The sequence below is a fragment of the Chaetodon trifascialis genome, chromosome 3 (assembly GCF_039877785.1).
Source record: "Chaetodon trifascialis isolate fChaTrf1 chromosome 3, fChaTrf1.hap1, whole genome shotgun sequence".
NCBI lineage: Eukaryota > Metazoa > Chordata > Actinopteri > Chaetodontiformes > Chaetodontidae > Chaetodon > Chaetodon trifascialis.
In genome coordinates this window covers 20,291,239-20,316,383 of record NC_092058.1, presented here as the reverse complement: position 1 = coordinate 20,316,383, position 25,145 = coordinate 20,291,239, and the positions used below count along the sequence as shown (strand labels likewise).

The 25,145-nt window shown below is 45.7% G+C and overlaps 1 protein-coding gene across 5 annotated transcripts in view; it reads right to left on the bottom strand.

Moving 5' to 3' along the window:
- Window positions 1–25,145, bottom strand: part of plxna1b (plexin A1b) — a 186,512-nt gene that overhangs the window by 110,719 nt on the left and 50,648 nt on the right. For all 5 annotated transcript variants that reach the window (XM_070959932.1, XM_070959934.1, XM_070959933.1 and 2 more), the window contains exon 3: window positions 23,569–23,751. In XM_070959932.1, coding sequence (XP_070816033.1) covers window positions 23,569–23,751 — 183 coding nt within the window. The remainder of the gene's footprint in view (window positions 1–23,568; window positions 23,752–25,145) is intronic.

Here is a 25,145-nt window from a genome sequence, read left to right as displayed (position 1 = left end):
GGAGTGGAGTGTTTGTGTAGTGTGTGTGTGCTTGAGTGGGGGAGGGTGTGTTTGTATGAAAGAGTGTGTGTGTGTGTGTGTGTGTGTGTGTGTGTGTGTGTGTGTGTGTGTGTGTGTGTGTGTGTGTGTGTGTGTGTGTGTGTGTGCATACAAAGAGTGTGAGAGAGTCTATCAATTTGTATGTGTGGCAGAGAAGCTTGCATGCAGTGAATACATGCACGTGTGCGACTGTGTGTGCGTAGTTAATCTAAATCAGTCACATTAAAAAGGCATCAATTAACAGCTTGAGGAAGTGACGGCCGTAAAACACACTCCCACTCTGGATGTGACACTATGCAGCGCTGCTTGACCCATCATTTACCAACTACATCAGCCATTCACAGGGATTACAGCGAATAGGACCTAATCTTCAACTGTAATTACCAAGATAGGTATGTCTGCGTGCGTGTGTGTGTCTGTGTGTGTGTGTCTTCCTGTGGGAGAGCCAAAGTGATTACATGGCCACTGGTGCCTCTAATAGCATCTTTTAGAAAGAGAGAGAGAGAGAGAGAGAGAGAGAGAGCGAGAGAGAGAGATTTCCATCTTTCCTGGGAAGAACCAGAATTATGGTGGAGGAATTCTACGGTGGTTAAGATGTGGGTCTGTTTTGACTGTGCCGACATGTGAGAGTGTGTGTGCGCAGATGTTTGTAATAGATGTAACACAAGAGGCTAATGGGAGCCAGGCCAAAACCACACCTCAGTGTAATGTGTGCCAAACCATTGCTGGCCACAAATGCCTGCCTCTCCTCCGCCTCTTTCATTTCTCCATCTTCCCCTTCATTTTATTTCACCCCCCTCTCTGAAGCACCTCTGGTTTTTCTTCACTTTCAACTTCTTTCCTCTCCTCGATTATTGTTTTGACACTTTCTTCACCCTCTTAATCCTCCTCCTTTCCCGAGACCTCGCCCTTTCTCTCGGCAGTATGTTCCTCCTCTGTCTTTCCATCACATAAGCACAAAAGTAAAAACCTTGCTCAGCTCTTACACACACCACAAACACCCATGAAACACTGAGGCAGAACAGACAGAGAGGAATTGACGTAAACAAGATGAGCACAGGGCACAAAATGGCAGCGAACCACAACATCGTCGGTTTTAAATTAAGAATACGGTTACTGGTAACAATAGGAAGCTTGGTGGCTTAAATGAGAGGAGGTTTAGGGGAGAAAAGTAATGATAGAAAACACACACACACACACACACACACACACACACACACACACACACACACACACACACACACACACACAAATAATGTCTGGCAGCTGTAAAGAACGAGGAATGCAGATGGTGTTTAAAATGAGCTTTTATAGCGTGGTTTAGAGCGATTTACAGCAGTGGTTGGCCGTGTGTGTGTGTGTGTGTGTGTGTGTGTGTGTGTGTGTGTGTGTGTGTGTGTGTGTGTGTGTGTGTGTGTGTGTGTGTGTGTGAGACTGAGTGGCAGAGTGCTAGCATGGTACACTGTTCAGAAAGTGGTCCTGTAACTTCAGTGTTCCAGTAAGATGAACTGCTCCACCCTAAGACACAAACACACACTGTCCTCTTTCAATCATCCCTTATTTTGCTTCTGTTTTTGTTCTTTCTGGTATAAAACATCAGAAAATAGTGAAAAATGGTATCACAATTTACTACAGCTCACACTACGTCTTGTATTTTTTCTCATAAACCCAAAGACATTCAACTTACAAATATGTACAACAAAGAAAAGCAGTAAAACAGAGATTCAACTCTGTGACATGCTAACGGGAAGCGCCCTAGCACGCCAGGACCATGTTAAAATAGCTCTGTCTATTGTTTCTGTACTGTGCCAATAACTCTGGCCTTTTGTTCTTAGGACTGAACTTAACTTTATTCAGTTAAGTGTTCATGAAGAGGGAAAAACCTGTTTGAGCTAAATAGCTAACTTGCTAAATATCAGTTAATTAGCATTAACTGTTATCATGCTTGTTAGCACCTGGTAAACAGGTCAATGAGTTCAAACAGTTTATTCAGAAGACGTACCATGGACTCCTTTCTCATTACAGTCGAATCCTTGATCATTCAAATTCATCAGATATCAACAGGGATCATGTTGTGACAGTTATCTCAGCACCAATCGCTATACTTTTGCCCATATCACTAACCTGCATGAGGAGGTCAAAAGGCAAACTCTGGGAACAGTAAAGGATGTTGGGTTTAGGGATAACTCTGTGTGCGTGTGTGTGTGTGTGTGTGTGTGTGTGTGTGTGTGTGTGTGTGTGTGTGTGTGTGTGTGTGTGTGTGTGTGTGTGCGTGCACTGTTCCTGGTTACTGCAGAAGAGAGGAGGCGGCACATTCCTGACATGACTGCCCTAATCCTGCCCTCCAATGCAATCCTCCACTGCCTCAACAACTACTTTTTGTGTCTGTGTGCGTTGGTGTATGTCTACAAGTATGTTAATACCTCTGTATGTGCGAAAACACCTCTGTACACACACACACACACACACACACACACACACACACACACACACACACACACACACACACACACACACAGACACAGACACACACACACACCAATCTAGTTTTACCCAACTGGGAAGACATTGGCATAGCAACCTCAAAACAATCAGTGCAGAGAGGTACGAAGGAAGAGAGACGAGAGTGTGTGTGTGTGTGTGTGTGTGTGTGTGTGTGTGTGTGTGTGTGTGTGTGTGTGTGTGCTGTGTTTGTTGCGTCAGTTCCACGTAAAAGGATATTATCAGGGAGGGAGAAATGAGCGTAGGGTGAAAACGAACTTTGGGTTTGAGTCAAAAAACACAAAATCGTCGTCTTGCCTTTGTGTCTAATGGTGACGTGGTATGTGATCTGTAGGTCTGGTGGGGTTTCTGCTGTTAGCTTAACACGGCTGGACTCTATTTGTGTTTGTCCAGGAGGCCGAGCTGTTTTTCTTGGCATGAGGCTTGATGTAATGCTCTCTGCTGATAGTTGGGGAGAGACTTCCTGATGGATGAGGTTTAAGTTATTGATGCACCGAACCCCGACAGGGAGAGGGACCAAGTAACTGTTTCAAAAACTAAAACAATGCTGATGTATCTACTGTACATGACTGTGAGTGAACTGGAAGAAGTTCATTTCTGTGCGTGCACATCTTCACACAATCAAAAATCCATAAAGAGTGGTGAGGAAGGAGGTGCTTCGCAGACTGCGAATATTTCTTTTTAGCAGTCACTTCCTTCAGTGTGAGTCACCCATTTCTCTTCTCCACCTAAGCAATGACAACATTAGTTTCCTCATCCCTCCATCCGCAGGTGAGGCCACCACTTCTTTTTTTGCCCAGACTGCTAACTCTTTTTTGGGGTTGGAGCCAGAGGAAAGTCCCTGGCTTGAGTTCGGACCTTGTGCTGGGAATCCACCTCTGAAAGCGAGGAGAGAGAGAGAAGGGAGAACTGGGAAGACTGCCACCGACAGGAACACAAGCGAGGGCTGGAGCGCTGTGGCTTTGACGTCTCCTCTACACTCTTTGAATGCTTTTTCTTCAACCGCTTCATCTCTGTGTTGTTCATTCAGCATTCTCCTCCTCTTTGCATTTTTATGTCTCACTCCATCTCTCAACTCAGTTCCCTTTTCCCTCCCTCCCAGCCGGCTCATACCACACTCCTAGTGTGCTGTAATGGTCCACAGGGAAGGTCTTGGCCGCTGCCCACCAAATACAGCGAGCACAACTGATTCAAGAGCCAAAAGACTGCACTGGACAGAGAGAGAGGGAGAAAATGTTGTTCTCCATCTGTGTGTGTGTGTGTGTGTGTGTGTGTGTGTGTGTGTGTGTGTGCACGTGTGTGTGCACGTGTGTGTGTCAGACAAGGAGAGAAAGAGGAAAGCAGTGAAGTCCAGTACAGGCTGAAGTGAAACAATTAAACAACAGAGGGATGAGAAAGAGACTGAGCTGCTTAACTCACCCACAGAGAGGACAGGGAATAAGAGACCACACATAGCTCTGACTGGACGCTAATAAATACACCATTTATGCCTCTGTGTGTGTATGTGTGTGTGAGAGAGAGAAAGAGAGAGACAGAGAGACAGAGGAAAGGGACAGCTGTGGACTGTACATGGTGATATTTAGCAGATGTGCCAGCCATGTGTGCAGGCACATGTGCACGCGTGCACGCTAAAACCGAGACATGACCTCGTCCCAAGTGCTATTTAATCCCTCATAGTCGGGATGTTACTCATCAAATGAGGCCAATGGAAAGAAAAAATGAGGAAGATAAATTTTTTTTGACATGTTTTTAACTCTGGCTGTTTTGAAATGTTTAAAACACTGTCATTGCTCAACATCTGACCTTCCCTTTTCTGGGTGTTTAACAGGTGGGATTAGCTAGCTCAGCGTCTCCTGTGGTGAACTCGTCATTTGTTAGTGCAAAGCTTCAACTGACGGCAACACAGAGGTCTTCATGTAAGCTTTAACAGTGTATGACGGTATGCAGAGATGAAATGGAAGTCTTCTTTGGTGGTAATGGCATTGTTACTGGTATCCCTTCAGGTACTACAGGAAGTGATACCATTGAGGAAGGTTGATAACACTGTAAAATGATGTGTTGCCTCCTAGCCAATGTGCGAGGGTGAAAACACAAAAGCTGAGGGGTAATAAATCATTCACCCGCTACACGCCAGGCGATGAAAAGTGACGACGGGTACACTGAACAAGAAAGTGGGTGCAGCTTTCAGGGCCCAGGCTGAGTAGACACATCGTATGATTCTATATGTGGGCTGCAAGCTTGGCGTGCTGCACTCAAATAACGTCTATTAATACCTCCACTGCTCAACTAGAGCCACTTTACACTCCCTTATGTAACAGCAAGGTCACAGAGGGCATAGGCAGAGATAGGCCGACTGAGGAAGTGTACAATATGCACAAACATACAGGAATACACTCCTCTGCACATACACATGCCACTCTCTGCCTGCACTTCTGTTGGCATGCAAACAGACACATGAGAGCGCACGCACGCACGCACGCGCGCGCACGCACACACACACACACACACACACACACACACACACACACACACACACACACACACACACACACACACACACACACACACACACACACACACACACACACACACACACACACACACACACACACACACTGCAGGCATGCCATAGCAGTGCCTGAGCAGCTGGTACAACCAGGTGGAGGACAGATGCCCCGCCTCTGGTTTGGCCTGTAGCCACGGTAACACAATGGGGCCCGACCAATGGCTGCAGTCTCTGGGGAGGAGGTGGTGGGGATGGGTTTGGTTGACACCCAAAGCAATCCAGATGATAGAGCCCACCCACGTTCAACCACATTCCTGTCAAATTATGACAATTAGAAGCTGTTATGGACTGGCTGTATGTGTCTGTGGCTTCATCCAGGGCTGGGCGGCAGTCATACAATTAGCATGAGCAAATTTGGCAACATTCAAATCAACAGGAACATTACCAGGAAAACCAGGAAGCGATTGTTTGCAAACTCCATACGTTTCTGTGTGTCTTTTGTTTTAAATAGCGTTTGCTTCCCACATGGACGCACTGTGTTTACATGATTTACAGTACACTGAACCAGAACTAAAATATTATGTTGTAATATGCTGAAAGAGCTGAACTTCAAGCAGTCCCACAGGCTCAAAGTACAAACAGAGTGAAGGGCAGCGCTGAAAAAGGAGAGGGCAGAAAGAACGAGACGCAGGGAAGGATAAATGGAGGAATGATGGAGGAGAAAAAGAGAAGAAGGCTCGAGAAAAGCTGAGTGACGAGTGTGAGACCTTTCTAAATCAGAGGCTGCTGGCTGCCAATTACTAACAGATAATGTGCGTGCGTGGTTTGTCTGTGTGACGGAGGAACGAAGGCAAACACAGAGAGAAGGAGAGAGTTTGTCTAAAACGGTGGCCAGCTGGGTCAACTCTCATTCCACTATGTCAGCGGGTGAGGACATGACGGAGGCATGGACAGAGGGGGAGAAAGGGAGTCAATGCGGGAGGGAGGGAGGGAGGGAGGGAGGGAGGGAGGGAGGGAGGGAGGGAGGGAAGGAAAGAAAGCCAGAAGGACAGAACATGGACTGACAAAAAAAGCAAACAAAAACCAGAGGGTGACGGGGGAAACAGTCGCTCTGGGATACACTCAAACCTTCGTCCTCTTTAATTTTGCCGTGGGATGTGCAGAACAGTCAAAATATCCCAACACACAAAAACACAGAGTGATGGCAGTGTAACGGCATCGCTTGATAAGAAATGGCACAGGCATCAGGATACTGCACGCCACCATCAGCATCCTCAGTGTGTGTATGTTTGTGTGTGTCCCTGACAAAAGCAGCCTCTGACACATGTCACTGTGCATTAAATCCTCTTCCTCTGCAGTCTGCTTTCTAACCATCTCCCTCAACCTCCCCCTGCAGGGCACCGTGCTTAAAACAAAGTTCAAATCAGTTGCTGGTCCGTAAAAAAAAGACATGGGAGCGAGTGATTATTGTGTTAGAGTTAATGGGTGTCACCTCTTTGACACACATGCAGAAAATGCCAAACTGGTGAGAAGGCTTCCCCTGGACCAAAACAGGCGAGCGAGGAAGAAACACGGCGAAGTTTCCAGACAGTCAGCTGAGAGCACTGGACTGTCACAAGACTGCTTTTTATAGAAGTGCTCTTTATTGTGTCTCTGTCTCTCTGGCTCTCCAACGCGCTCACACAAACTCAAACATCTGCCACTTTATCTTGCCCTTTCACTTCCTCCCGTCCTTCTCCCGCTGTCCCACGGACCGAAACAGGAAGTGTATATGAGCGGGGGAAGTTGTCCGTATAGAAAAGGGAGGAAATCCTTCGTCCTGAATTACTTTCTCTCATACATTGTGATAACCTCAAAAACACACACACACACACACACACACACACACACACACACACACACACACACACACACACACACACACACACACACACACACACACACACACACAGACAATTACACCAACAGGCAATCAAAGAGATAAGGCCTGATTGGAGGTAGTGTTAATTATACAGACACACACATATACTGATGACTCTATTCCAGCAAACTTAACACACTCACTCATGATACTCATGATCGGATTTGGTTCAGATCACAGAGGGTTACACTGGAACTGAACAATGGCAATCAATCAGTGGTTTACGCACACAAATAAAGGCTCAAAGTGGCTAAAAAGGAGCCAATATGATGCACTAAACCCAGCTTGGAGTATTCTAGTCTCACTTCCCCCTGCTTCCTGACTCATGTAAACACACACACACGCACATGCACACACGCGCGCACTTCACGAAACTACAAAAACACAATGCACGCTAATAGATTCCTCAAAGGGCAACCACACGTTGCTATTAGCTCATTATACACAAAAGGAGCCTCCATGCTCGCTCACTCTCTTTTTCCACTTACAAGCAGAACCATCACGTCCCAACAGACCAAACACATCCGTGCACACGCAAAACACACACACATACACATGCACACCAGTAAGCAGCAGCATGGGCGCTCAGCAGGATTTAGAGGACAATTAAAAAGCTCAATTAGACTTATATTCTTATTTCCAGAAATGAGCGTGTTACAGATGGCGTGGCTCGCTCTTCGTGCTTAAAAAACACACACTTTGCTAGTCTCCTCCTGGGACCCAACGCAGGGGAGATGGAGAGAGGAGGGAGGAGGGAGGGATTTGATGTAAATATGTCTAATGGTGCTGTGTTTGCCAGCCTGTTGAGATAAGTGGCCAATGAAAATGTATCCCACATCCTTAACATGCAATACTGCTGCTATTGATATGAAATTGCATGTTTTCAAAAGGCAGTTCACTTCTTTGGCTTGAAAATCCCGTCAGTAATGTTTGCTCGTTCAGTGACTGTAGCTGGAGACAGACTGTGTGTGTGTCGTTCCACAAATACATTCACAACCTTGTTTTGTTCCCTATCGCTCTCATTTCCTCCCTCCAGCCTTAAACTATTTACAGTTCTGCCTTCCCAAACCCCACCTATTCTCTAGCCTTTTCTTCCAACCCCCCCGCCTTTCTTTTCTCCCTCTTCCTCCTCTTTGCATCGTTTCCAGTAAAACTAAGTATCACAGTCCCCATTGTCTTCCTCTCCTGCATCCTCCAAGTTTTCCAATGCCAAGTCTGTTGAGTCAGCCGCTGCATAAATCTACTGTTTGTTGGTGTGTGTGTGTGTGTGTGTGTGTGTGTGTGTGTGTGTGTGTGTGTGTGTGTGTGTGTGTGTGTGTGTGTGTGTGTGTGTGTGTGTGTGTGTGTGTGTGTGTACTTGGGTAAATTGCTTTTGGCCAGGTCACAAACTTTGAATAGACAATACCTTTCCATTGAGAAAAGAGTCACAAGACACACACACACACACACACACACCCGCACACAAACACACGCATGCAAGAGGCAGATGGTGCAACCTGTAGGTTTTCCACATCCCATTTGTGGAAGGGCAATGCTTCACTGTCCGCCCTAACTGGGTACACACACAAAGAAGTACACACTCACTCGCACATGCAGAGAGGGCAATAAATTCAAACCTGCACAATACAACCCCCGCAACGGACATGGTGGGAGTGACGGGTGATGCCAGAAAAGTGTACCAAGTCCCCGAGTTCATGGAGAGGTAAACTTGATTCACGCTCACAGGAGGGCGTGTGATGCCGTTCTTCAGCCATGAAGGAACTTGGCAAAGTATTAAAGACTTTTTTTTTTTTTTTTACCCCCCTGCCATTCAAACTGTCAGCTCCTCTGAGTTTAACTGTTCAGCCACAAGCTGAAAAACCCGATTTCAACTGCTGCTGGATTATTTGGATTGTTTTACTTTTGTTTATTTATTTTTTTTGGCAGTTTAATTCCCAAAGTCATTCAGGGTCAGCCGCGTGTCTTTGAACACAACGTTGTGGGCTCACGCTGTAAAGACTGAGGACCTTCCTTCTAGAGGCAATAAATAATCTCCTGACGACGGGATCATGTTTTCCAAATAAATACAAAAAGGAAGGCAATGAGTTGGTGGGAAAGCTGTAAACCATCACTGAGAAAATATCAAACAACCAATATCTCCCTCTTTTCTCTCTCCATCTATACCAACAGTCACATTAACAGCTAGCCAGGCCTTTCTAGCCGCTAATTGCTGAGGTCTGACAGAGAGGTGCCCCCAATTTCCACCATCGGCTTGCTTTATACACACTCTTTCTTTCCATCTGTCTCTCAATCAACTTGAAAATCACATGGAAGATCTGGTCTTTAGCCCCCGTCAGTCTGGGAGGAACAGGGATGAACACACACATACATACACATCCCGGCACACACATTTTCACGCAGTCAAACACATGCAGAACAATAAGCGTTTTCACACCCGCAGATGCAACGGCAAGAACTGTGGTGCACACACACTCACGCACACAAACACACACAGGGAGTGCTAACTCAGAGCTTGAGTTGAGAAGTCCCAGTGGGAAAAGCCGCTTTCCGGAACATTTTACCCAATTTGCATTGCTCCTGGCTCCATCGCGCTCTCTGAGGAGAGGAGATGGGAATGAAGAACAACTCACAGGGTGTACGTGTGTGTACGTGTGTGTGTATCTGTCTCTAAAGAGTGTATAACTAAGGGGTAGGATCAATCGATCAGTCGATGGGTAGGTGGGTGGAGGAACGGATGATGAGAGGGTGTCCAAGAGGCAGTGAGCCATGTGATAGATCCTGCACAAACATGGCCAATGGAGAATAAATATACAGCATAAAATGCATAAGCTCTAAAATTAAGTCACACTCGTGTCTCAAATAAAACATCCTGAGCTATAACTACAACGAGAGCTGAATATATAACGGTTGTAATACACAGTTTTGTTGCTTGCCAGATGCCACTGAAAGGGGAGGAGATGGAAGAGAAGAGAAGAGGAGGAGGAGGAGGAAGAGGAGAGGAGCATTCTTCTACTCCTCAAGCATTGTGCCGACACAAAACTTTCAGCAAATAAACAACATTTTCAAATCAATCCACATTACTGTGGACAATATGTCTCACCCGATCTTTACTTTCTGGTCCTGGAGGTCACTAACAATTACAATCCTACCTCTTTATCAGAAGGTCCAATCGAAAGCTAATTTCCCTTAAAGCCTGCCTCTTAACTCTAATCACCTAGAGGGACACACAATGGCCAGGAGCTCCCAAGTGCTACCTTCCCCCACACTGACTCACCTCAGGCCATTTCCAATTACTCTGAGTGACTTAGTGGCGACTTCTTAATTTTTAGTGATGGAGGAGTGTAAGATATGTACGTGTGCAAGAAAAAAAAACTCCTGTGCCGTGTACTTCAGTGTGATTATGACACATCTCAAAGAACTATAGCAAACAGAAATCTGCACTGTCAAGGGACTGTGTAATAAATGGCATTATGTTGTGACCCACAGCACTGATGTCACTTCCTGTTGAGAGGTCCTTGACACAGTCACTCTGAGACAGTGTGGCAGTCGCAGAAAGAAGGTGAGTACGATACAACTGCAGCTGTGCCAGTTACTGCACATGAACTTTTTCTGGCTGCTTTTCTCTAACACACTTCATTCCCAGCGGCAGCCTTGACCCTCTTGCCTCCTCTTCACTCCACTGCATCACTAAATGCAGCCATTTTGGCTCCCGTAGGGCCCATGATAGAGCTTTGGTCGCCTCCCGGCCACATTCATAGCACTGGGCCTGTAATGAAACTATGGATTTTCTACTGGAGTCCTGACACTAACTGCCTGTTTGCTGTGCATCCGGTGTCTGCTGCACTATTCTGTACTGCATATATGGAGAGGAGAGAAATGATTGCCCCAGCAACACCATTTCTGCAATTCTTTTCACATCTTTCCGGTAATGGCAATGGTTTGTCAAATGAATAGCATTAAGCGATGACTGTATATTGACTTAGAGTCAGAAATGGGAAGATAGCTTCTGACTTATGTTAAGGGAAGCCAAAACGTAGAGAAACATTTACACTATCATGTTATGAAGTATTATAAAATACCACTTTTTTCCATATAACATCAGGAACACTGGCATCATGTATATGGATTCTATAGTGTGGTTGTAAGCAGATGTAATATCAAAGAGAAAACACAGAACTGAATCCTGTTCGCAGCCACTGTGTTGTGCATGGCTGAGCATGTCCTCACAAACACCGAGCTCATCTGCAAGCGCACAAACACCAAGACAGAATGAACATGCCAAGGGAGTTAATGAGCGAGTGTGCTGTCTCTGCAGTTTCGTCTCTCTCTCCCACATTTGTGTCTGTCTCTCTCTCGCTCCCTCGCCCTACCCAAACACACACACACACTCACACACACACAGAGGGGTAAACATGACCTACAAGCCCACTTATTTCCAACCCCAGTTGAAGCTGCATTCCCAGCACTGCGCCGCTGCTCCATACAACTCCAACATTCAGCAACGTTGCAGCAACCCAGTTTCAATGTTGTGACTGTGTTCAAATCCCCTGCCTGCACCACAAACATCAATGCTCTCTCTCTCTCTCTCTCTATCTGTCTCTCTCTCTCTCATCCTTCCTCTTCCTCACTATTGCTGCTGCCCTGACTACTGTTGCCACGGCAACCGAGGAGCAGGCCCGCCACAGGGGGATTTGAAGACAACTTGGAGTAAAGACCCCTATGTTACTGGAGCCTTATTATTGGGTGTGTGCTTGTGCGTGCTCGAGTGTGACCGTGTTTATTGTTGTGTGCTCAAAACCCTCTGATATCTTCTGCACAGTAATAAAACAAGTCTCTCGCGGGGGTATCGGTGCAGTCGAAAGCCGTACCCTCGCCGTGGTACGGGAGGACGTATGTGACTTAGTGGGAATGTCCCATCATTGATTTCACTGCAGGAGAATATGATGAGTGAGAGAAAAAACAGAAAACAGAAGATAGAAGCAAACTGAGGGAGAAGCCCATGCATCCATCACTTTCTCCCCCTCCCCTTGCTTATATACACCCTCTGTGCTGGCACTATCCATTCCAAGGTTATCAGTAATCCAATAGCTTTCCCTGGAAGCAGGCAGTTTTCCAGAGAGGCAGCCAATATCCTGAAAGCAGAAACATCCGGAAGGAATTCCTACCAAGTGACACAGCATTCCCTCTCTTCCTGTCTTCCTCTTCGACAGGATGGAGGGGTTGCTAATGTCCCATTTCTCGTCTCTGGGACATTTTGGTGGTTAATACTGATGCCTCAGTGCGTAGTCACACAGGATATATGTGAGGACTTGTTCAACATGAACACACATAAAGGCATGACGCCTCCCACGCTGGCTGGCAATCATGTCTTAGAAACACCCAGCCACACTATAGAAACTATCAACCATGTCAGATCATGCACACACACACAAACCAAGGTTGAAGTGAAAGGGTCGGCAGTTATTTCTGGGCCACTAGTTCTTTGCCAGTGACCCATAAATAGACAGCACAAGGCCCTTATGGATGATAACACATAGCTGAGGGTCCTTAGGCTGAAGCTTGGAGAAACACAGAGTGACGATGCAGCTGCAAACTGTGGGGTGTGATGCGTACGGGCTGGGGTTACACTGCCTTCAGCTCAGCTCTTCGCTAATGACAAATAATTCAATCTCCACAGTAATACACTGAAATCCCCGGGAGGATTTTTAGCTTGTTTACAGTGCAAGAAAGTGGTCCATAAAGTATCAACATGATGTTTTGGCATGTCCGCCGCTGTAATATATGGTGTCCTTAGTAACTGTGTGCACACAACACTACCTGCCACTGTAGTTGATGCAGAGTGTGGCGCACGTCTTTGCATGTATGTGTACATGTTCTCATGTCTCCTGCCTCTTTTTCATATTGTGTGCACTCGTGTACTTGCATTCGTAAATCAGTACATGTGTGTGAAAATATGTGTGTGTATGCAGCCTTTCTCTGGGGACCCTGTTTGCGGTGCTTTAATTAGCTTAATCCACCAGGAACACATGGACGAAGGAGCGGAGAAGGAGAGGGGTGTGAGGATGGCTTGAGAGAGAGGTGGCAGAGAGGGGAGGGTAGACAGAGGAGAGTGTCTCTCCTCCTGCAATTTGTGACTGCTCCCGCCCCCCGTCTTGGCTCTTGGCAGTGTCAGTAGCTGTCCAGACCATTGTGAAACCAACAGGGAGGAGGAAACTGTCTCCGAAATGGCCACATGTGCTGTTGGAGGCCAAGTAAACCATTTCCTGGGAGACGCTGCATTCGAACAGTAGCCAAGCTAAATGACCAATTAAATATAATAGGTAGGGCTTAATTGGTGTTATCCAATTTAGAATGACACTGTGCAATTAACGTTACAGAGAACGTATGGAGGAGACTGTTGGGAGCGCCTGCTGTGTACCTTGGTGTGCTAATTCAGCAAACAAAACCAGTATCTGTGGCCAAGACCATTTTCATGGGAAAGACAGTGTGGAGAAAGGAAGGGGGGGATGTAAAGAAGAGTTACAATAAGCGGGGAGGAGAAAGAGAAAGACTGCGTTGGGAGAGAGTGGGTGGGGAGCGAGGGAGGGAGAAAGAGGACTGGAGGTGGGAGGGAAACAAAGAAGATGCACAAACAAATGCTAGCCTTGGGAATAGATGCAATCAGCTCAGTCAGTCAGCTAATGACTAATTCCATGGAGAAAAGAGGGGAGCAGAAAGACAGTAGCAATGGTGTGAGTAAATCAAAGAGAGGAAAACAGAGGGGCTGGGTTAAAGAGACTAGAAGTGAACAGGGAACAAGAGACAGACAGACAGGCAGAGGAGAGGAGAGATGGATGCATACATGACTAATTAAAGACCCATCAGTTTGAAACATTTGAACCAAAGGAGAAGATGGATAAATATTTTACCACAAAGAGGAGACAATGAGCTCTCTCTGTCTCTCTTACCTAACAGACTCCGGATGAGAAGAGGAGGCAGAGGAACGCAGGGAAATAGGAAAAGAGAGTTGGTGAGCAAGGAGTAACCCTCTGCAAGAAAGTGAACAACACTCTGTGCCCAGTGAGCCTCCTCTTAAATGCCTAATTCTTCATTTTTAAGGGCTTAGCACATGGAAATGGTAAAGTCACAAGGTCAGCTGCACCCATAATAGAGCCATTAGCTGTTTCTTTGCGAGCTCTGCTAACGCTAAAAACAAGAACCTAAGCCACTGCTGGAACAACACTTACTCCTCTTAATTAGCACTAAATGAAATCTCCACTCAGTAATTAGAGCGGACTCGCTGCCCTGCACACAAGAACTAATAACAAACGAGCCAAAGAAACTGCAGTAAGTTCACTTTAGCCAACTGTTACGCTAAAAGATTAGCCAGAGGGCATTACACCAGCATGGGGAATTGGCTTTCCGCTTGGCTATCACCAACTCTTAGGCTAACAGGATTAGCCACAGGGTCAGTGCAATATGGCTAGCAGTGGTCAGGAGGCGAGTGGGCTGGGGGCAAGTTAGCTATGTCAGCCAGCTAACATTGTGATGGAACTTCAGGCTGAAGCTTTTCCCTAAGGGCGATGTGGGAGGTGGGGGTGGGGGTAATTAGTTAGACAGCAGGAGATGCCACCATGCTGTGTGAGAAGCATGAACACAGGGAGCTGTTGCATTTGGAGTTGTTTGTGTGTGTATATATCTCAAGGGTATTTTAGTGTGTGTGTGTGTGTGTGTGTGTGTGTGTGTGTGTGTGTGTGTGTGTGTGTGTGTGTGTGTGTGCACGCGCGCGCGCGCGCGCGCCTGCAGAGCAAACTCTATGCCCAGTTTGAACATCGTGGCCCTGAAATGATCCCAAAGCATATGACAGCCACGTGACGACACACTTGTAACAAAACACACAAAAAATACTCCCGTAATCCCATTTTCTAAGAAAATGCCGTATGCTAATGTATGCGGGTCGGGCTGAACACAAATGAGTATTTGTTTCTGTACACACGAATGTTAATCATCTTAAAGTCACTAAACCAGAGGAACTAATCAAAAACAATCTATTAAAAATCTATTAGCTTGGCGATGGGTAATCTGATAAGCGTGCCACAGTCGCTTCCCATAGGAGAGTGTGTATGTGTGCACATGGCGTCACACTAGACTAGCTAATTTGATAGTAGCTCACATATTTACACTCATTTACACTCGGCATCTGGTATAATGGAGATGAAGAAGCCGCTCACATCTTGTTATTGACAGAGATTTAAGGTAACCATCAAAGTGTCTTGTTCCATTATACACCACGTCCTTCTCCTATGCAAGTGTATCTCTGTGCATGGTTGATCATTCCTGCCACTTTATAGCTGAAGGGTTATGTAGCTTCCATGTGTTGTTGTTAAGGACTTGTGGAGGGCTGCACGGCTGCACAGCCTCCTCTAAGCCAAGGCATATACTGTGGAGCTGCTGGGCTTAATTGCAAGGAAATGAGTGTGGGAGACATTGCGTGAGCATGTGTGTGTGCCCGTTTGTGAGACACAGCCCTTGTGAGCCAAAGGTGATTGATGCACGCTGTGCCGCTCATGCCGAACCCTCTGGACACGATGCTGCCGTCCAACGTGCCCCAGTGTGTGTCCAGGTTTGTATATACCTGCATGAATGTGCTCATTTTGGCTTGTTAGCTTGAGATATGACATCCCTTCTGGTGTCAGTATATGTGTGTGTGTGTGTGTGTGTGTGTGTGTGTGTGTGTGTGTGTGTGTGTGTGTGTGTGTGTCTTGCCAGAAGCGAGAGTGCCAATAGAGCCTTGTCACTGTGCCATCTACCAGGTGTGCTGTTGGCTGTATCAGTTGGCATGGACAGAGCTCTGCCAGGACACTAAATCCCCTTTTCCACCCACAACTTTCTTCTCTACAGGCACAAATATTGCTCCATGTCAACACCAATGACAATTTGCTGCAAATCTGACCAGAAATTTAATGTGAACCTTATATTCCTCAATACGGCATTATTATCACCTGCCAAAATTGATGAAAATGCTGAGAAGTTAAAAAGCATGTTACATTGCATATACCATTTATATGACATGAACACTGGGGACTCTTTGATGTTCCATCCTGAGATGTCTAATGGAGATGACCTAGAAACAGGGCTGGCCTAGTCCTCTCACTTGGATCATGTGAGCATCCCAGCTTGCATCCAGACTCCTCTAATCTTCCCTTAAAAATGGATTCTAGCATGGTGCATTTATTATTCATCTCTCTCGCTCTTTTCTTTTCTCCCTCTGTCTCCTTTTCTCCCGGCGTTCTCTCCCTCTCTCATCTGCTCCTCACTTTGCCTCATTAACCCCTGGTAGTAGTGAATTAGGATGGGAACACAGAGGTAGTGAATGAGCGCCATGCAGTGCGGTCACACACCGCCGGACCGGGCTAAAGTGCATTAACGCTGAGATTATCAAGGACTGAACTGGCATCAATGGCATTAGCTAACACAGGAGGTCACTGTAACTTATCCTGCACTTTACAAGTGATTAGCTTTGAATATTTCATTTCACTGGTGAAATGACGATAATGTGACGAGATATTTGTTAATATTTGCGAAGAGTAAAATCAACTTGCAGTGATTCACGGTGTCCCTTAATGTCGCCAGAACTTAGTGGTAATGTTGGAAATATGGATCATTATGGCAGATGAAGCTCTTGTAAGATAGAGGTGAGACGTTAGAGACACTGCTTTAATGAGGCCGTGTGGGTGGATTCACAAGTGTGTGTGTGTGTGTGTGTGTGTGTGTGTGTGTGTGTGTGTGCGTGCGTGCGTGCGTGCGTGCGTGCGTGTGCGTGCGTGTGTGTGTGTGTGTGGGAGATGGGGTTGCATTAAATCTTTGAAGAAGACCTCTCATTACTGTCTACACTTACAATCAAAGTGTTACAGCCCATTTTCCAAGATGTGAAAGTGTGTGTGCATGCGTGTGTGTATGCAAGGTTGTACACTTATTTTTACATGCAAACGTCTAACATGTATGTACATTTCGCTGTCTATGCTCTCCGCATGTGCGCGCTCTGCCCTTCTCTTTAATGAGGGAGAATGATTAGAGAAAAATAGCGATCGCTGCATCTCATCTCGATACGCGCGCACAAGGCTCAACTATTATCAGGGAGAGGAATCTTTGATCACAGACGGAGACAGAAAGACAGAGTGGAAAGAGAATATGTGAGCAGCAGATGAAACAGAGAAAATGAGAGAGGGAACAGATGCAGACAGGCGACGTGAAGAAGCGATGGATGATTTCTTTTACTAATTCATAACTGTGGTTTTATGGAGGCTATTTTAGTTAGAATGAGAGTTATGGGTGCCTTTTAGACATTATTTATGCGTATGACATCCAACAACCTAAAGGACTGTTTCTCAGGGTGGCAGCACCCGAGGGCCTGCAGACCCACATCCTATATTCACTGTGTCAAATTCTGCAAGGACAGCCTCCTTGAGTGCGTCTTTGTGTAGAAATATGTGTCTGTGTGTGAGCGTGTCCACAGGGAGAGGTCTTGTGCGCTCTGATAGGTTGAGAGCCACGAAAGAGGAAATGACGTGAGATGGGAGAAAGAATCATGACAAATAATTAATGTTGTGTCGATGTGAAGACGTGTCTAGCTGTGGTAGCCCTGTGTGCTGCAGTCGCTGTGGCAATAATAACACAGGTAAGGCAGCTGAGACTGATTTCTTGGGGTGAAAAAGATCGACTGTATGTGCTTGGCTTGTCACACTCACATTATGGCTTAACGGGGCTGTGTGTAATTGGAAAATGCCATTTAAAAGCTGTGCTGTCAGGAGAGAGAAAAGCCGCTGCAGAAAATGACACACTTTGCTGTTAATGTGGGAACATCCTGATAAGATTGGATGACTGATGGCGCTCGGGGACAGAGCTAAATTAAGTGGAAAACTCAGTGTTCAATGCAAAGTGTAAATTATCTGTTTTGTCTTGAGCACTCGGTCTTAACTTCTATACCCTCTGCCGTATCTGATCCCTTTCATCAGTCTCTGAATATCCATTTCCTCTGTCTCTTTCTCATCCGTTCTGCATTTGTGTGTGTGTGTGTGTGTGTGTGTGTGTGTGTGTGTGTGTGTGTGTGTGTGTGTGTGTGAGAGAGAGAGAGAGAGAGAGAGAGAGAGAGAGAGAGAGAGAGAGAGAGAGAGAGAGAGAGAGAGAGAGAGAGAGAGAGAGAGAGAGAGAGAGAGAGAGAGAGAGAGAGAGAGAGAGAGAGAGAGAGAGAGAGAGAGAGAGAGAGACTGCAGTTGTGTGAACTAATGACCGAGAGCTACCAAATGCCTGCACAAAGCCCGCCTCTGTGCCACTGCCCGGGCCAAACAACTCGTGGCTCAGCTGGCCGAGCCAAATGATGACACAAACCACAAACCACACACACACACACACACACACACACACACACACACACACACACACACACACACACACACACACACACAAAGTCACTATGGCATATCTTTTGATTTAGACTTTCAATTTAGAGTCTTTTTGAGCTGAAAAGTAACACACTTTCAGAGAGTGAACACACACACACACACACACACACACACACACACACACACACACACACACACACACACACACACACACACACACACACACACATTTCGTCCATCATCACTCCTCCCTCACTACATCTACTGGTCAAATGTTACTGATGTGTTTCCACGGTGTGTTTATTTGTTCCTTTTTTGGGTGGAGGTCCTCTCTGTAAAGGCTGGGAGGTGGACACGGACATTTAAATGCAAACCACAGACACACGTGCCCACACACACATACACACACACACAGGGGAGTTTGACAGGGCAGCATTATGCACCAGTGGAATAACAATCATCAGTCAATTAGGCCGTGACATGCTCTCTTGATGGTGACACAGGCAGTCCCAGTGGAATACATCAGTGACTTCACGCAGCAATATACACATACAAACGACAAACTGTCACTTGTTATTAACCCCTGCGATGCCTCGTGACCAGGGTGGTTACAATAAAAACATATTGGATGTAAAAGATGACGTCAAACATGCACCAAAAATAAGAGACCAAAGAAACAAATATTAAGGCTACTGTTAGCATCTGTAATGCTTTTACTCTCTCGTGCTCAATCAAATTATTGCATATTATTTGGTGAGAGTGACTGACTTTTCTTAGAGAAAATCAAGATATTTTGTCACTAAGCAAGTGTGTCTGATCCCAACTTTAATGGCCAACCAGCTGCTGCAAGTATTTCATTATACAAATTAGAATAATTAGATGTTGTTGCACCTTTTCACAGACTTTTTTTTTTATATCAGCAAATTCATTTTGAAGTAACTGTACAGCTGCACGTGCTCATTTCAGTTTGGGGAAAAACCTCCAACACACGTAGTAAAGATCTGCAACACTTTTCTCCTCTTGTGGTCTTTTTCTCTTGCCATTCTTTAGTAATAGCTGTCAGCAGCTTTTGATCAAATAAAACTAGCGACAGATCCCACAGAATCTGATGTGAAGAGCCATCGTTCATAAAAACCAACAGTGTGTTAAAGAGGCCTACTGTGTGGAGCAGCTAGAACATATCAAATCCCATCTGGCACTTGATGTTTAGATTGCAGCTGCTTGGCCGATGCCGTCATCCTCTCATCCTTTACGAGGACAGGGCTGATAGGGGTTCTTGTTCCTGCTCAAGGACACCTCGACAGAACCAATGCTAATCAGTTTATGGAAACACTTTGTCTGGTGCAGAGGTCACTCCCTTTATCTTTTGGTTATGAGACATTCACACTAACCAACAGGCACTTGGCTCCCCTCAGCTGAATCCCATTTCCAAGGACTTTCCTTCTGCCATTGATGAACTTCTTTTGAACGGTGGTCTTACTCGTCCAGAATGTTTTTGTTACGCTGGCCATTAAAACGAGCCTGACATTGTGACTGTTCTTGCTGTTGTTAGAAGGTGTGCTTCATTGATGTCTCGATCAGTTGAATGGACACTGAGCAGCGCCTCCCCGCTGCACACACCTGAGGCTGGCACGGCCACAATGGGCACACACCAGGCGTTGGGGGGCTCCTACCACCTGGCACACTGGCCACGGACACACGGCAGATGGCTCGAATGGGGCCCCAATGGAGGCCGCAGCTGAGGAATCTTAACGTGCGTTCGTGTGTAAATGTGTGTGTGGTATCAAAAACAAGCATTTATAATAGGTATTGGATTATTGACTTGGATCCTCTCTTTTGTCTGAGGTCCTCAGGCCACCTATTGAGATTGTGTATATGTGTGAGCGTCTGTGTGTCACAGTGAGTGCTCTTTCATTGTCAATGCTCAACAGGGCCTTGAAGTGCAGCAGTGGCTGAGAAAATTGCCCCAAAATCGCCAGTTTCACTTCAATGTCCATCTGCTGATTGCTTTACTGCACAGACAGAGTTTCTTTAGACAGGAAGACATAAAAAGGAGAGAGGGAGATGCGGTACAGTGTATGTAAAGCTGGCGTGCTGACAGATGAACAGACACACACTGTGACCAATGACAGGGCAGGCCAAGCAGACAGAGATAATGAAACAGTCAAAGGGAATGGAGGCTTTTAATCCTAAATATTAAGTGCAGCGGATGGCCAGTCCGCCGCTGTGTCCTTGACCACAGCAGTATCCAGATGACCGCTGGAATGAGTTAATCACACCAGTGGACGTCACCTCTCTTCATCACTTCCTTCTCTCCTCTGCCTCCTCTCACTCTCCTCTGTATCTGCTTCATCTTTCTATCTCTCCTCTTTTCCTCTCCCATCTTTGTCCTATCAAACCAGGACTCATTAGTAAAAGCTTCCCCTGTGTGTGCGTGACTGTGTGTGTGGCCAACAGGGCACAGAGGGACTTCATTAGTGCATTAAACATGTTGTTTGTGCCACCGTCTTGTTGCTCTGGACAACCTTGAGCAATAGAGTTGGTTAAAAATAGACTCTGAGTATAGATAACACAAGATATCAAAGCCCTTTTAGTCCAGCAACGTGTTGAATGAAGAGATGCTTCAGGTAAAATAATGTTACTTAAGAACAGAAGCATCTTCCAGGACCCTCATGAAGACTCACATGGCTGAGCACGCTGGCTGTTTATTTTTATTCATACAGCCTGGCTAATAAAAGTTTTGTACTTGCAAACGGTGAAATCCTGTCAACCCTTCGCCTCTCTTCCTCTCGAACTGTGACAGAAAAAAACACGCGAAAACGGCCTCCTTTTTAGCCCAATCATCAGCCTACCACTATTCTCCCTGTTTCTACTCCTGTCTCCCTTCCACATCCTCAGGCTTGGCTATATAAACAGCATTCAACACAAGTGCTCTCCAGAGGAAAGTGTGAGAATAGGAACGCACTCTATCTTGGCATCATGGTCTGCACGCAGTCCCACAAAACTGTCAAAAGCTAAAAACACACTGGTGCAGAAACAGATCCCGACGACTCGAGCGTCTTATTTTACTGATCATATAATAAGCACACAAATAAAATCACTTATAGAAGCACTGACCCATAGAAAATGCAGAGCAGAAGACGATGAATGCGTGCCCAATCAGAGAGGAAGAATCTGTTATCACACGCGACTAATTCAGTTGCTCTTTTTTCCAGTTCTCCTTCATCTGTCTCTGTATTACTTCGCCCTTTTTTTTTTTCTCTTTTTCCCATACTGTCATTTTTTTCACGGGGTGTTTCTTCATAGCGGAGCTGAAACTGGCACTGCTGCGAGTCTGCTGTGTGAATGTGTGCGTGTGCTCAAGTGTCAGGTTTTAGATATTGTTCTTTCTATGCAAACTGAATATTTTCCAAGACCAGATTTCTTGTTGTTTTGGGGATTTTCTGTCTGAAACAGAAGGCAGCCAAAAGAACTGCAGGCTCTTTGGCTCTGTTTTTACGCATACACACACACACACACACACACACACACATAAAAACAACATACCTCAACGACCAACTGTAGCATTGCTCTCCCAGGTGATATCCCACACACACACACACACACACACACACACACACACACACACACACACACACACATACATACACACACACACACACACACACACACACACACACACACACACACACACACACACACACACACACACACACACACACACACACACACACACACACACCTCAACCCCAGTTCATACCAGCACAGAAGAAAAGACGTGACGATAGCTAAATAAATAAAGGGACCACTGCCAAGCTAAGTGAATAGGTGTCACTTTGACAAATGCACAGTACTGAATCTTAGTCAACACTGTATTGTTTGTTGTCTCTTACTCCCTCATAAACACACACACACACACACACACACACAGACACACACACACACACACAGACAAATCCATGCCATCACAAGCGCACACATTATTATGCGCACTGCGAGTGACAAACACACAAACACGCCGTGCATACACAAACACGCATTAAACACACACACAAACACACAGGCTGATTATACATTCACAATACTGAATGGATGACAGGTCTTGAGCAGTGTGGCGGGAAACGGGGTGAATTCTAATGAGCTTCCATTTACCCAGAGAGCTCTGTCCTCCACAGACCAGACACACACACACGCACGCACGCACACACACACATTCAAAGACGTGACACATAGTAAAGAACACCCAGGCTGCATACAAGCGTATTACTTAGCTAGAAACATCATCATGGCATAATGTACGAGTGTGCATCTTACATATAATCACAAAGACAGTTCTGCACGAGCCTTATCAACCAAGAAATCCGTCTGGGACGACCCACAACAGGTCGTTAAGCACGTCACACTACACGAGTACACGTCCAACTGTTCACCATCAGCCACTACAAAATCGTCTCAAAATCAGGCTAAAAACGTGAAGTCTTACTCAGGTCTAAGTTGACACAAGTGACCCCAAACTCATTCAGAAATTCACCCCAAACTGCTCCCCAAAAGTTTCCGTTCAGCCTCCGACAGAAAACAGAAAGTTAAAACCTCCATCCATCCATCACCTCTCCGTCCCTCCGTCCCACCTCTTATCTACCCACCTGAATTAATCCCCTCTACACAGCTGGCCAGAACAGAAAAGCCATTCGCCAGTCATAGCTGTTGGATTGATTGAAGGCGAGCTCTTAAAATTAGAGGCGAGGCGGTATGCGGCGTTGGGACACAGCAGTAACATTTTATGTCTAACGTGACTACCATGACAATCAGCGAGGGAGAAGCCGCAGACTTGCTTCAAAATTGCTTGTTAAACGAACAGGTTTTAAAGAGGCACTCCAACGGCTACTCGCGAGAGAAAAATGGAGTTGACTGCATTTAATCTTAGTGTAAAAAAAGCTTCACGTAAATGCATAAGGATTAAGCTTCAAGCGTACAGTTCACAGAGAAAACCGCCGCCACCGCTGACTGAAAAGCTGCATGCAACCAAAACAGAGGAAAATGACACTAAATGAGTTATATCCATTTCTCTTAACGTCTTTGAAATGACAAGTAACAAAAAGTGCATCCCCTTTCAAGTACAGCGCTCAAAATCAACCAAAGGACAGCTGACAGTTTATTCAATTCGTACAGAAAAGGAAATACCCACACATATGAAAAAGCCCCCAAAATAAAAACCCTACCTTCTTCAGTTTGCCATTCCGCGTCCCAACAAAAGCCACTGTGTTGCCGCGGTAGTCATACGCAGCCACCGAGGTCATGCCATCATCTTTGTCGATGAAGAGAGGGGTGCCCTCGATGGTGCTGGTGCCCCCCAGAGGTTGGTTGAAGTCCTGGCCGCAGAAGTTATCGTCTATCTGCAGCGGCTGGAGAAGGGAAGAAAAGGCAAAATCAGATGAGAATCGAACTGTTCAGAATTCAGTTCCGAGTCTGAGGATTCATTTTACTGTCTTCACTGTGAGCCTCGTGAGGTTTGCTGTGTTCATTACGCAGCTGAAGATGGTTACACGTGTGCATTTTCTTCCTATTCAGTACATCCACTGCTTCACACAGTGCAATTTAAAGAATGCGCCTTTTTTGTGAAACAGTTTAAAGTATAGAGAGAAGAAAGACAGCAGGCAATGAAACATAATAAAGGTCTGGGGGCCGGATCACGTCCAACACATCAAGCGCTTTAGTGGTTTCAAGGACGTCCCTCAAAAACATTGCAAAGCTGTCTAGAAGTTCACTTGTGACTTTTTTCCATATCACAGCGGGAGCACGGAGAAGGCTATACGTGCATCATCCAACTTCAAGGCTTTTTCTTCGATTTATCCGACATGTTAAGCAGGCTATTCAAATACGAGCCATTCATAAACAGCCTCCTTTCGCCCCTCACTAAATCCCAGAGTTCAGCCAAGGCTGTGACATGGCGCTCAACCTGCTGACCATGTGACAATATCTGGAGCATTCCCATGTCATGAGGGGCCCATAGCCCCTGGAAATCCAATGACCCATATGATGCTTTAACCAGTCACCACACACACACACACACACACACACACACACACACACACACACACACACACACACACACACACACACACACACACACACACACACACACACACACACACACACACACACACACACACACACACAGTATAATCAGTTGCCTGTGAAGTCGGCTTAACGTGCAGCAGACAGTGAACGTTGTTAAACGAACTCATTTTGCACCTTCATAAACATTTCCAGAGTATCACTGTGATTTGAATAATGCTGAAATGATTAGTTGATTAATCAAATCAATGACTGTCAACAAAATGGTAACTGATTGGTTGCGAAATATTCATTGTTCAAGACACACAGATGCCAAATAATAATAATGCTAATAGTTTCCAGGAAACTGAGCAATTAATTGACAATAATAGTCACCACGATAGATTAATAGCTTCTAGCTTAAGATTTGATGATAAAAATGTATGTTGGCTGTACTCTGTTTGACAGAGACCAAATGTGTTTAACTGTGTGTGTGTGTGTGTGTGTGTGTGTGTGTGTGTGTGTGTGTGTGTGTGTGTGTGTGTGTGTGTGTGTGTGTGTGTCAGATATGAGGTTGCTGACTGACTGCTAAAGTGTGGAAGTGAATGGGCGTCAGTGTGTGTCAAAGCGAGCCAACAGACACACGTGTGAGTAAGTACACAAGCACACAGGCACACTTGGAGAGTGTGTAAATGGCGGTGTAATCCACAGTCTTATCACTACATCATCTGATTGATCCACA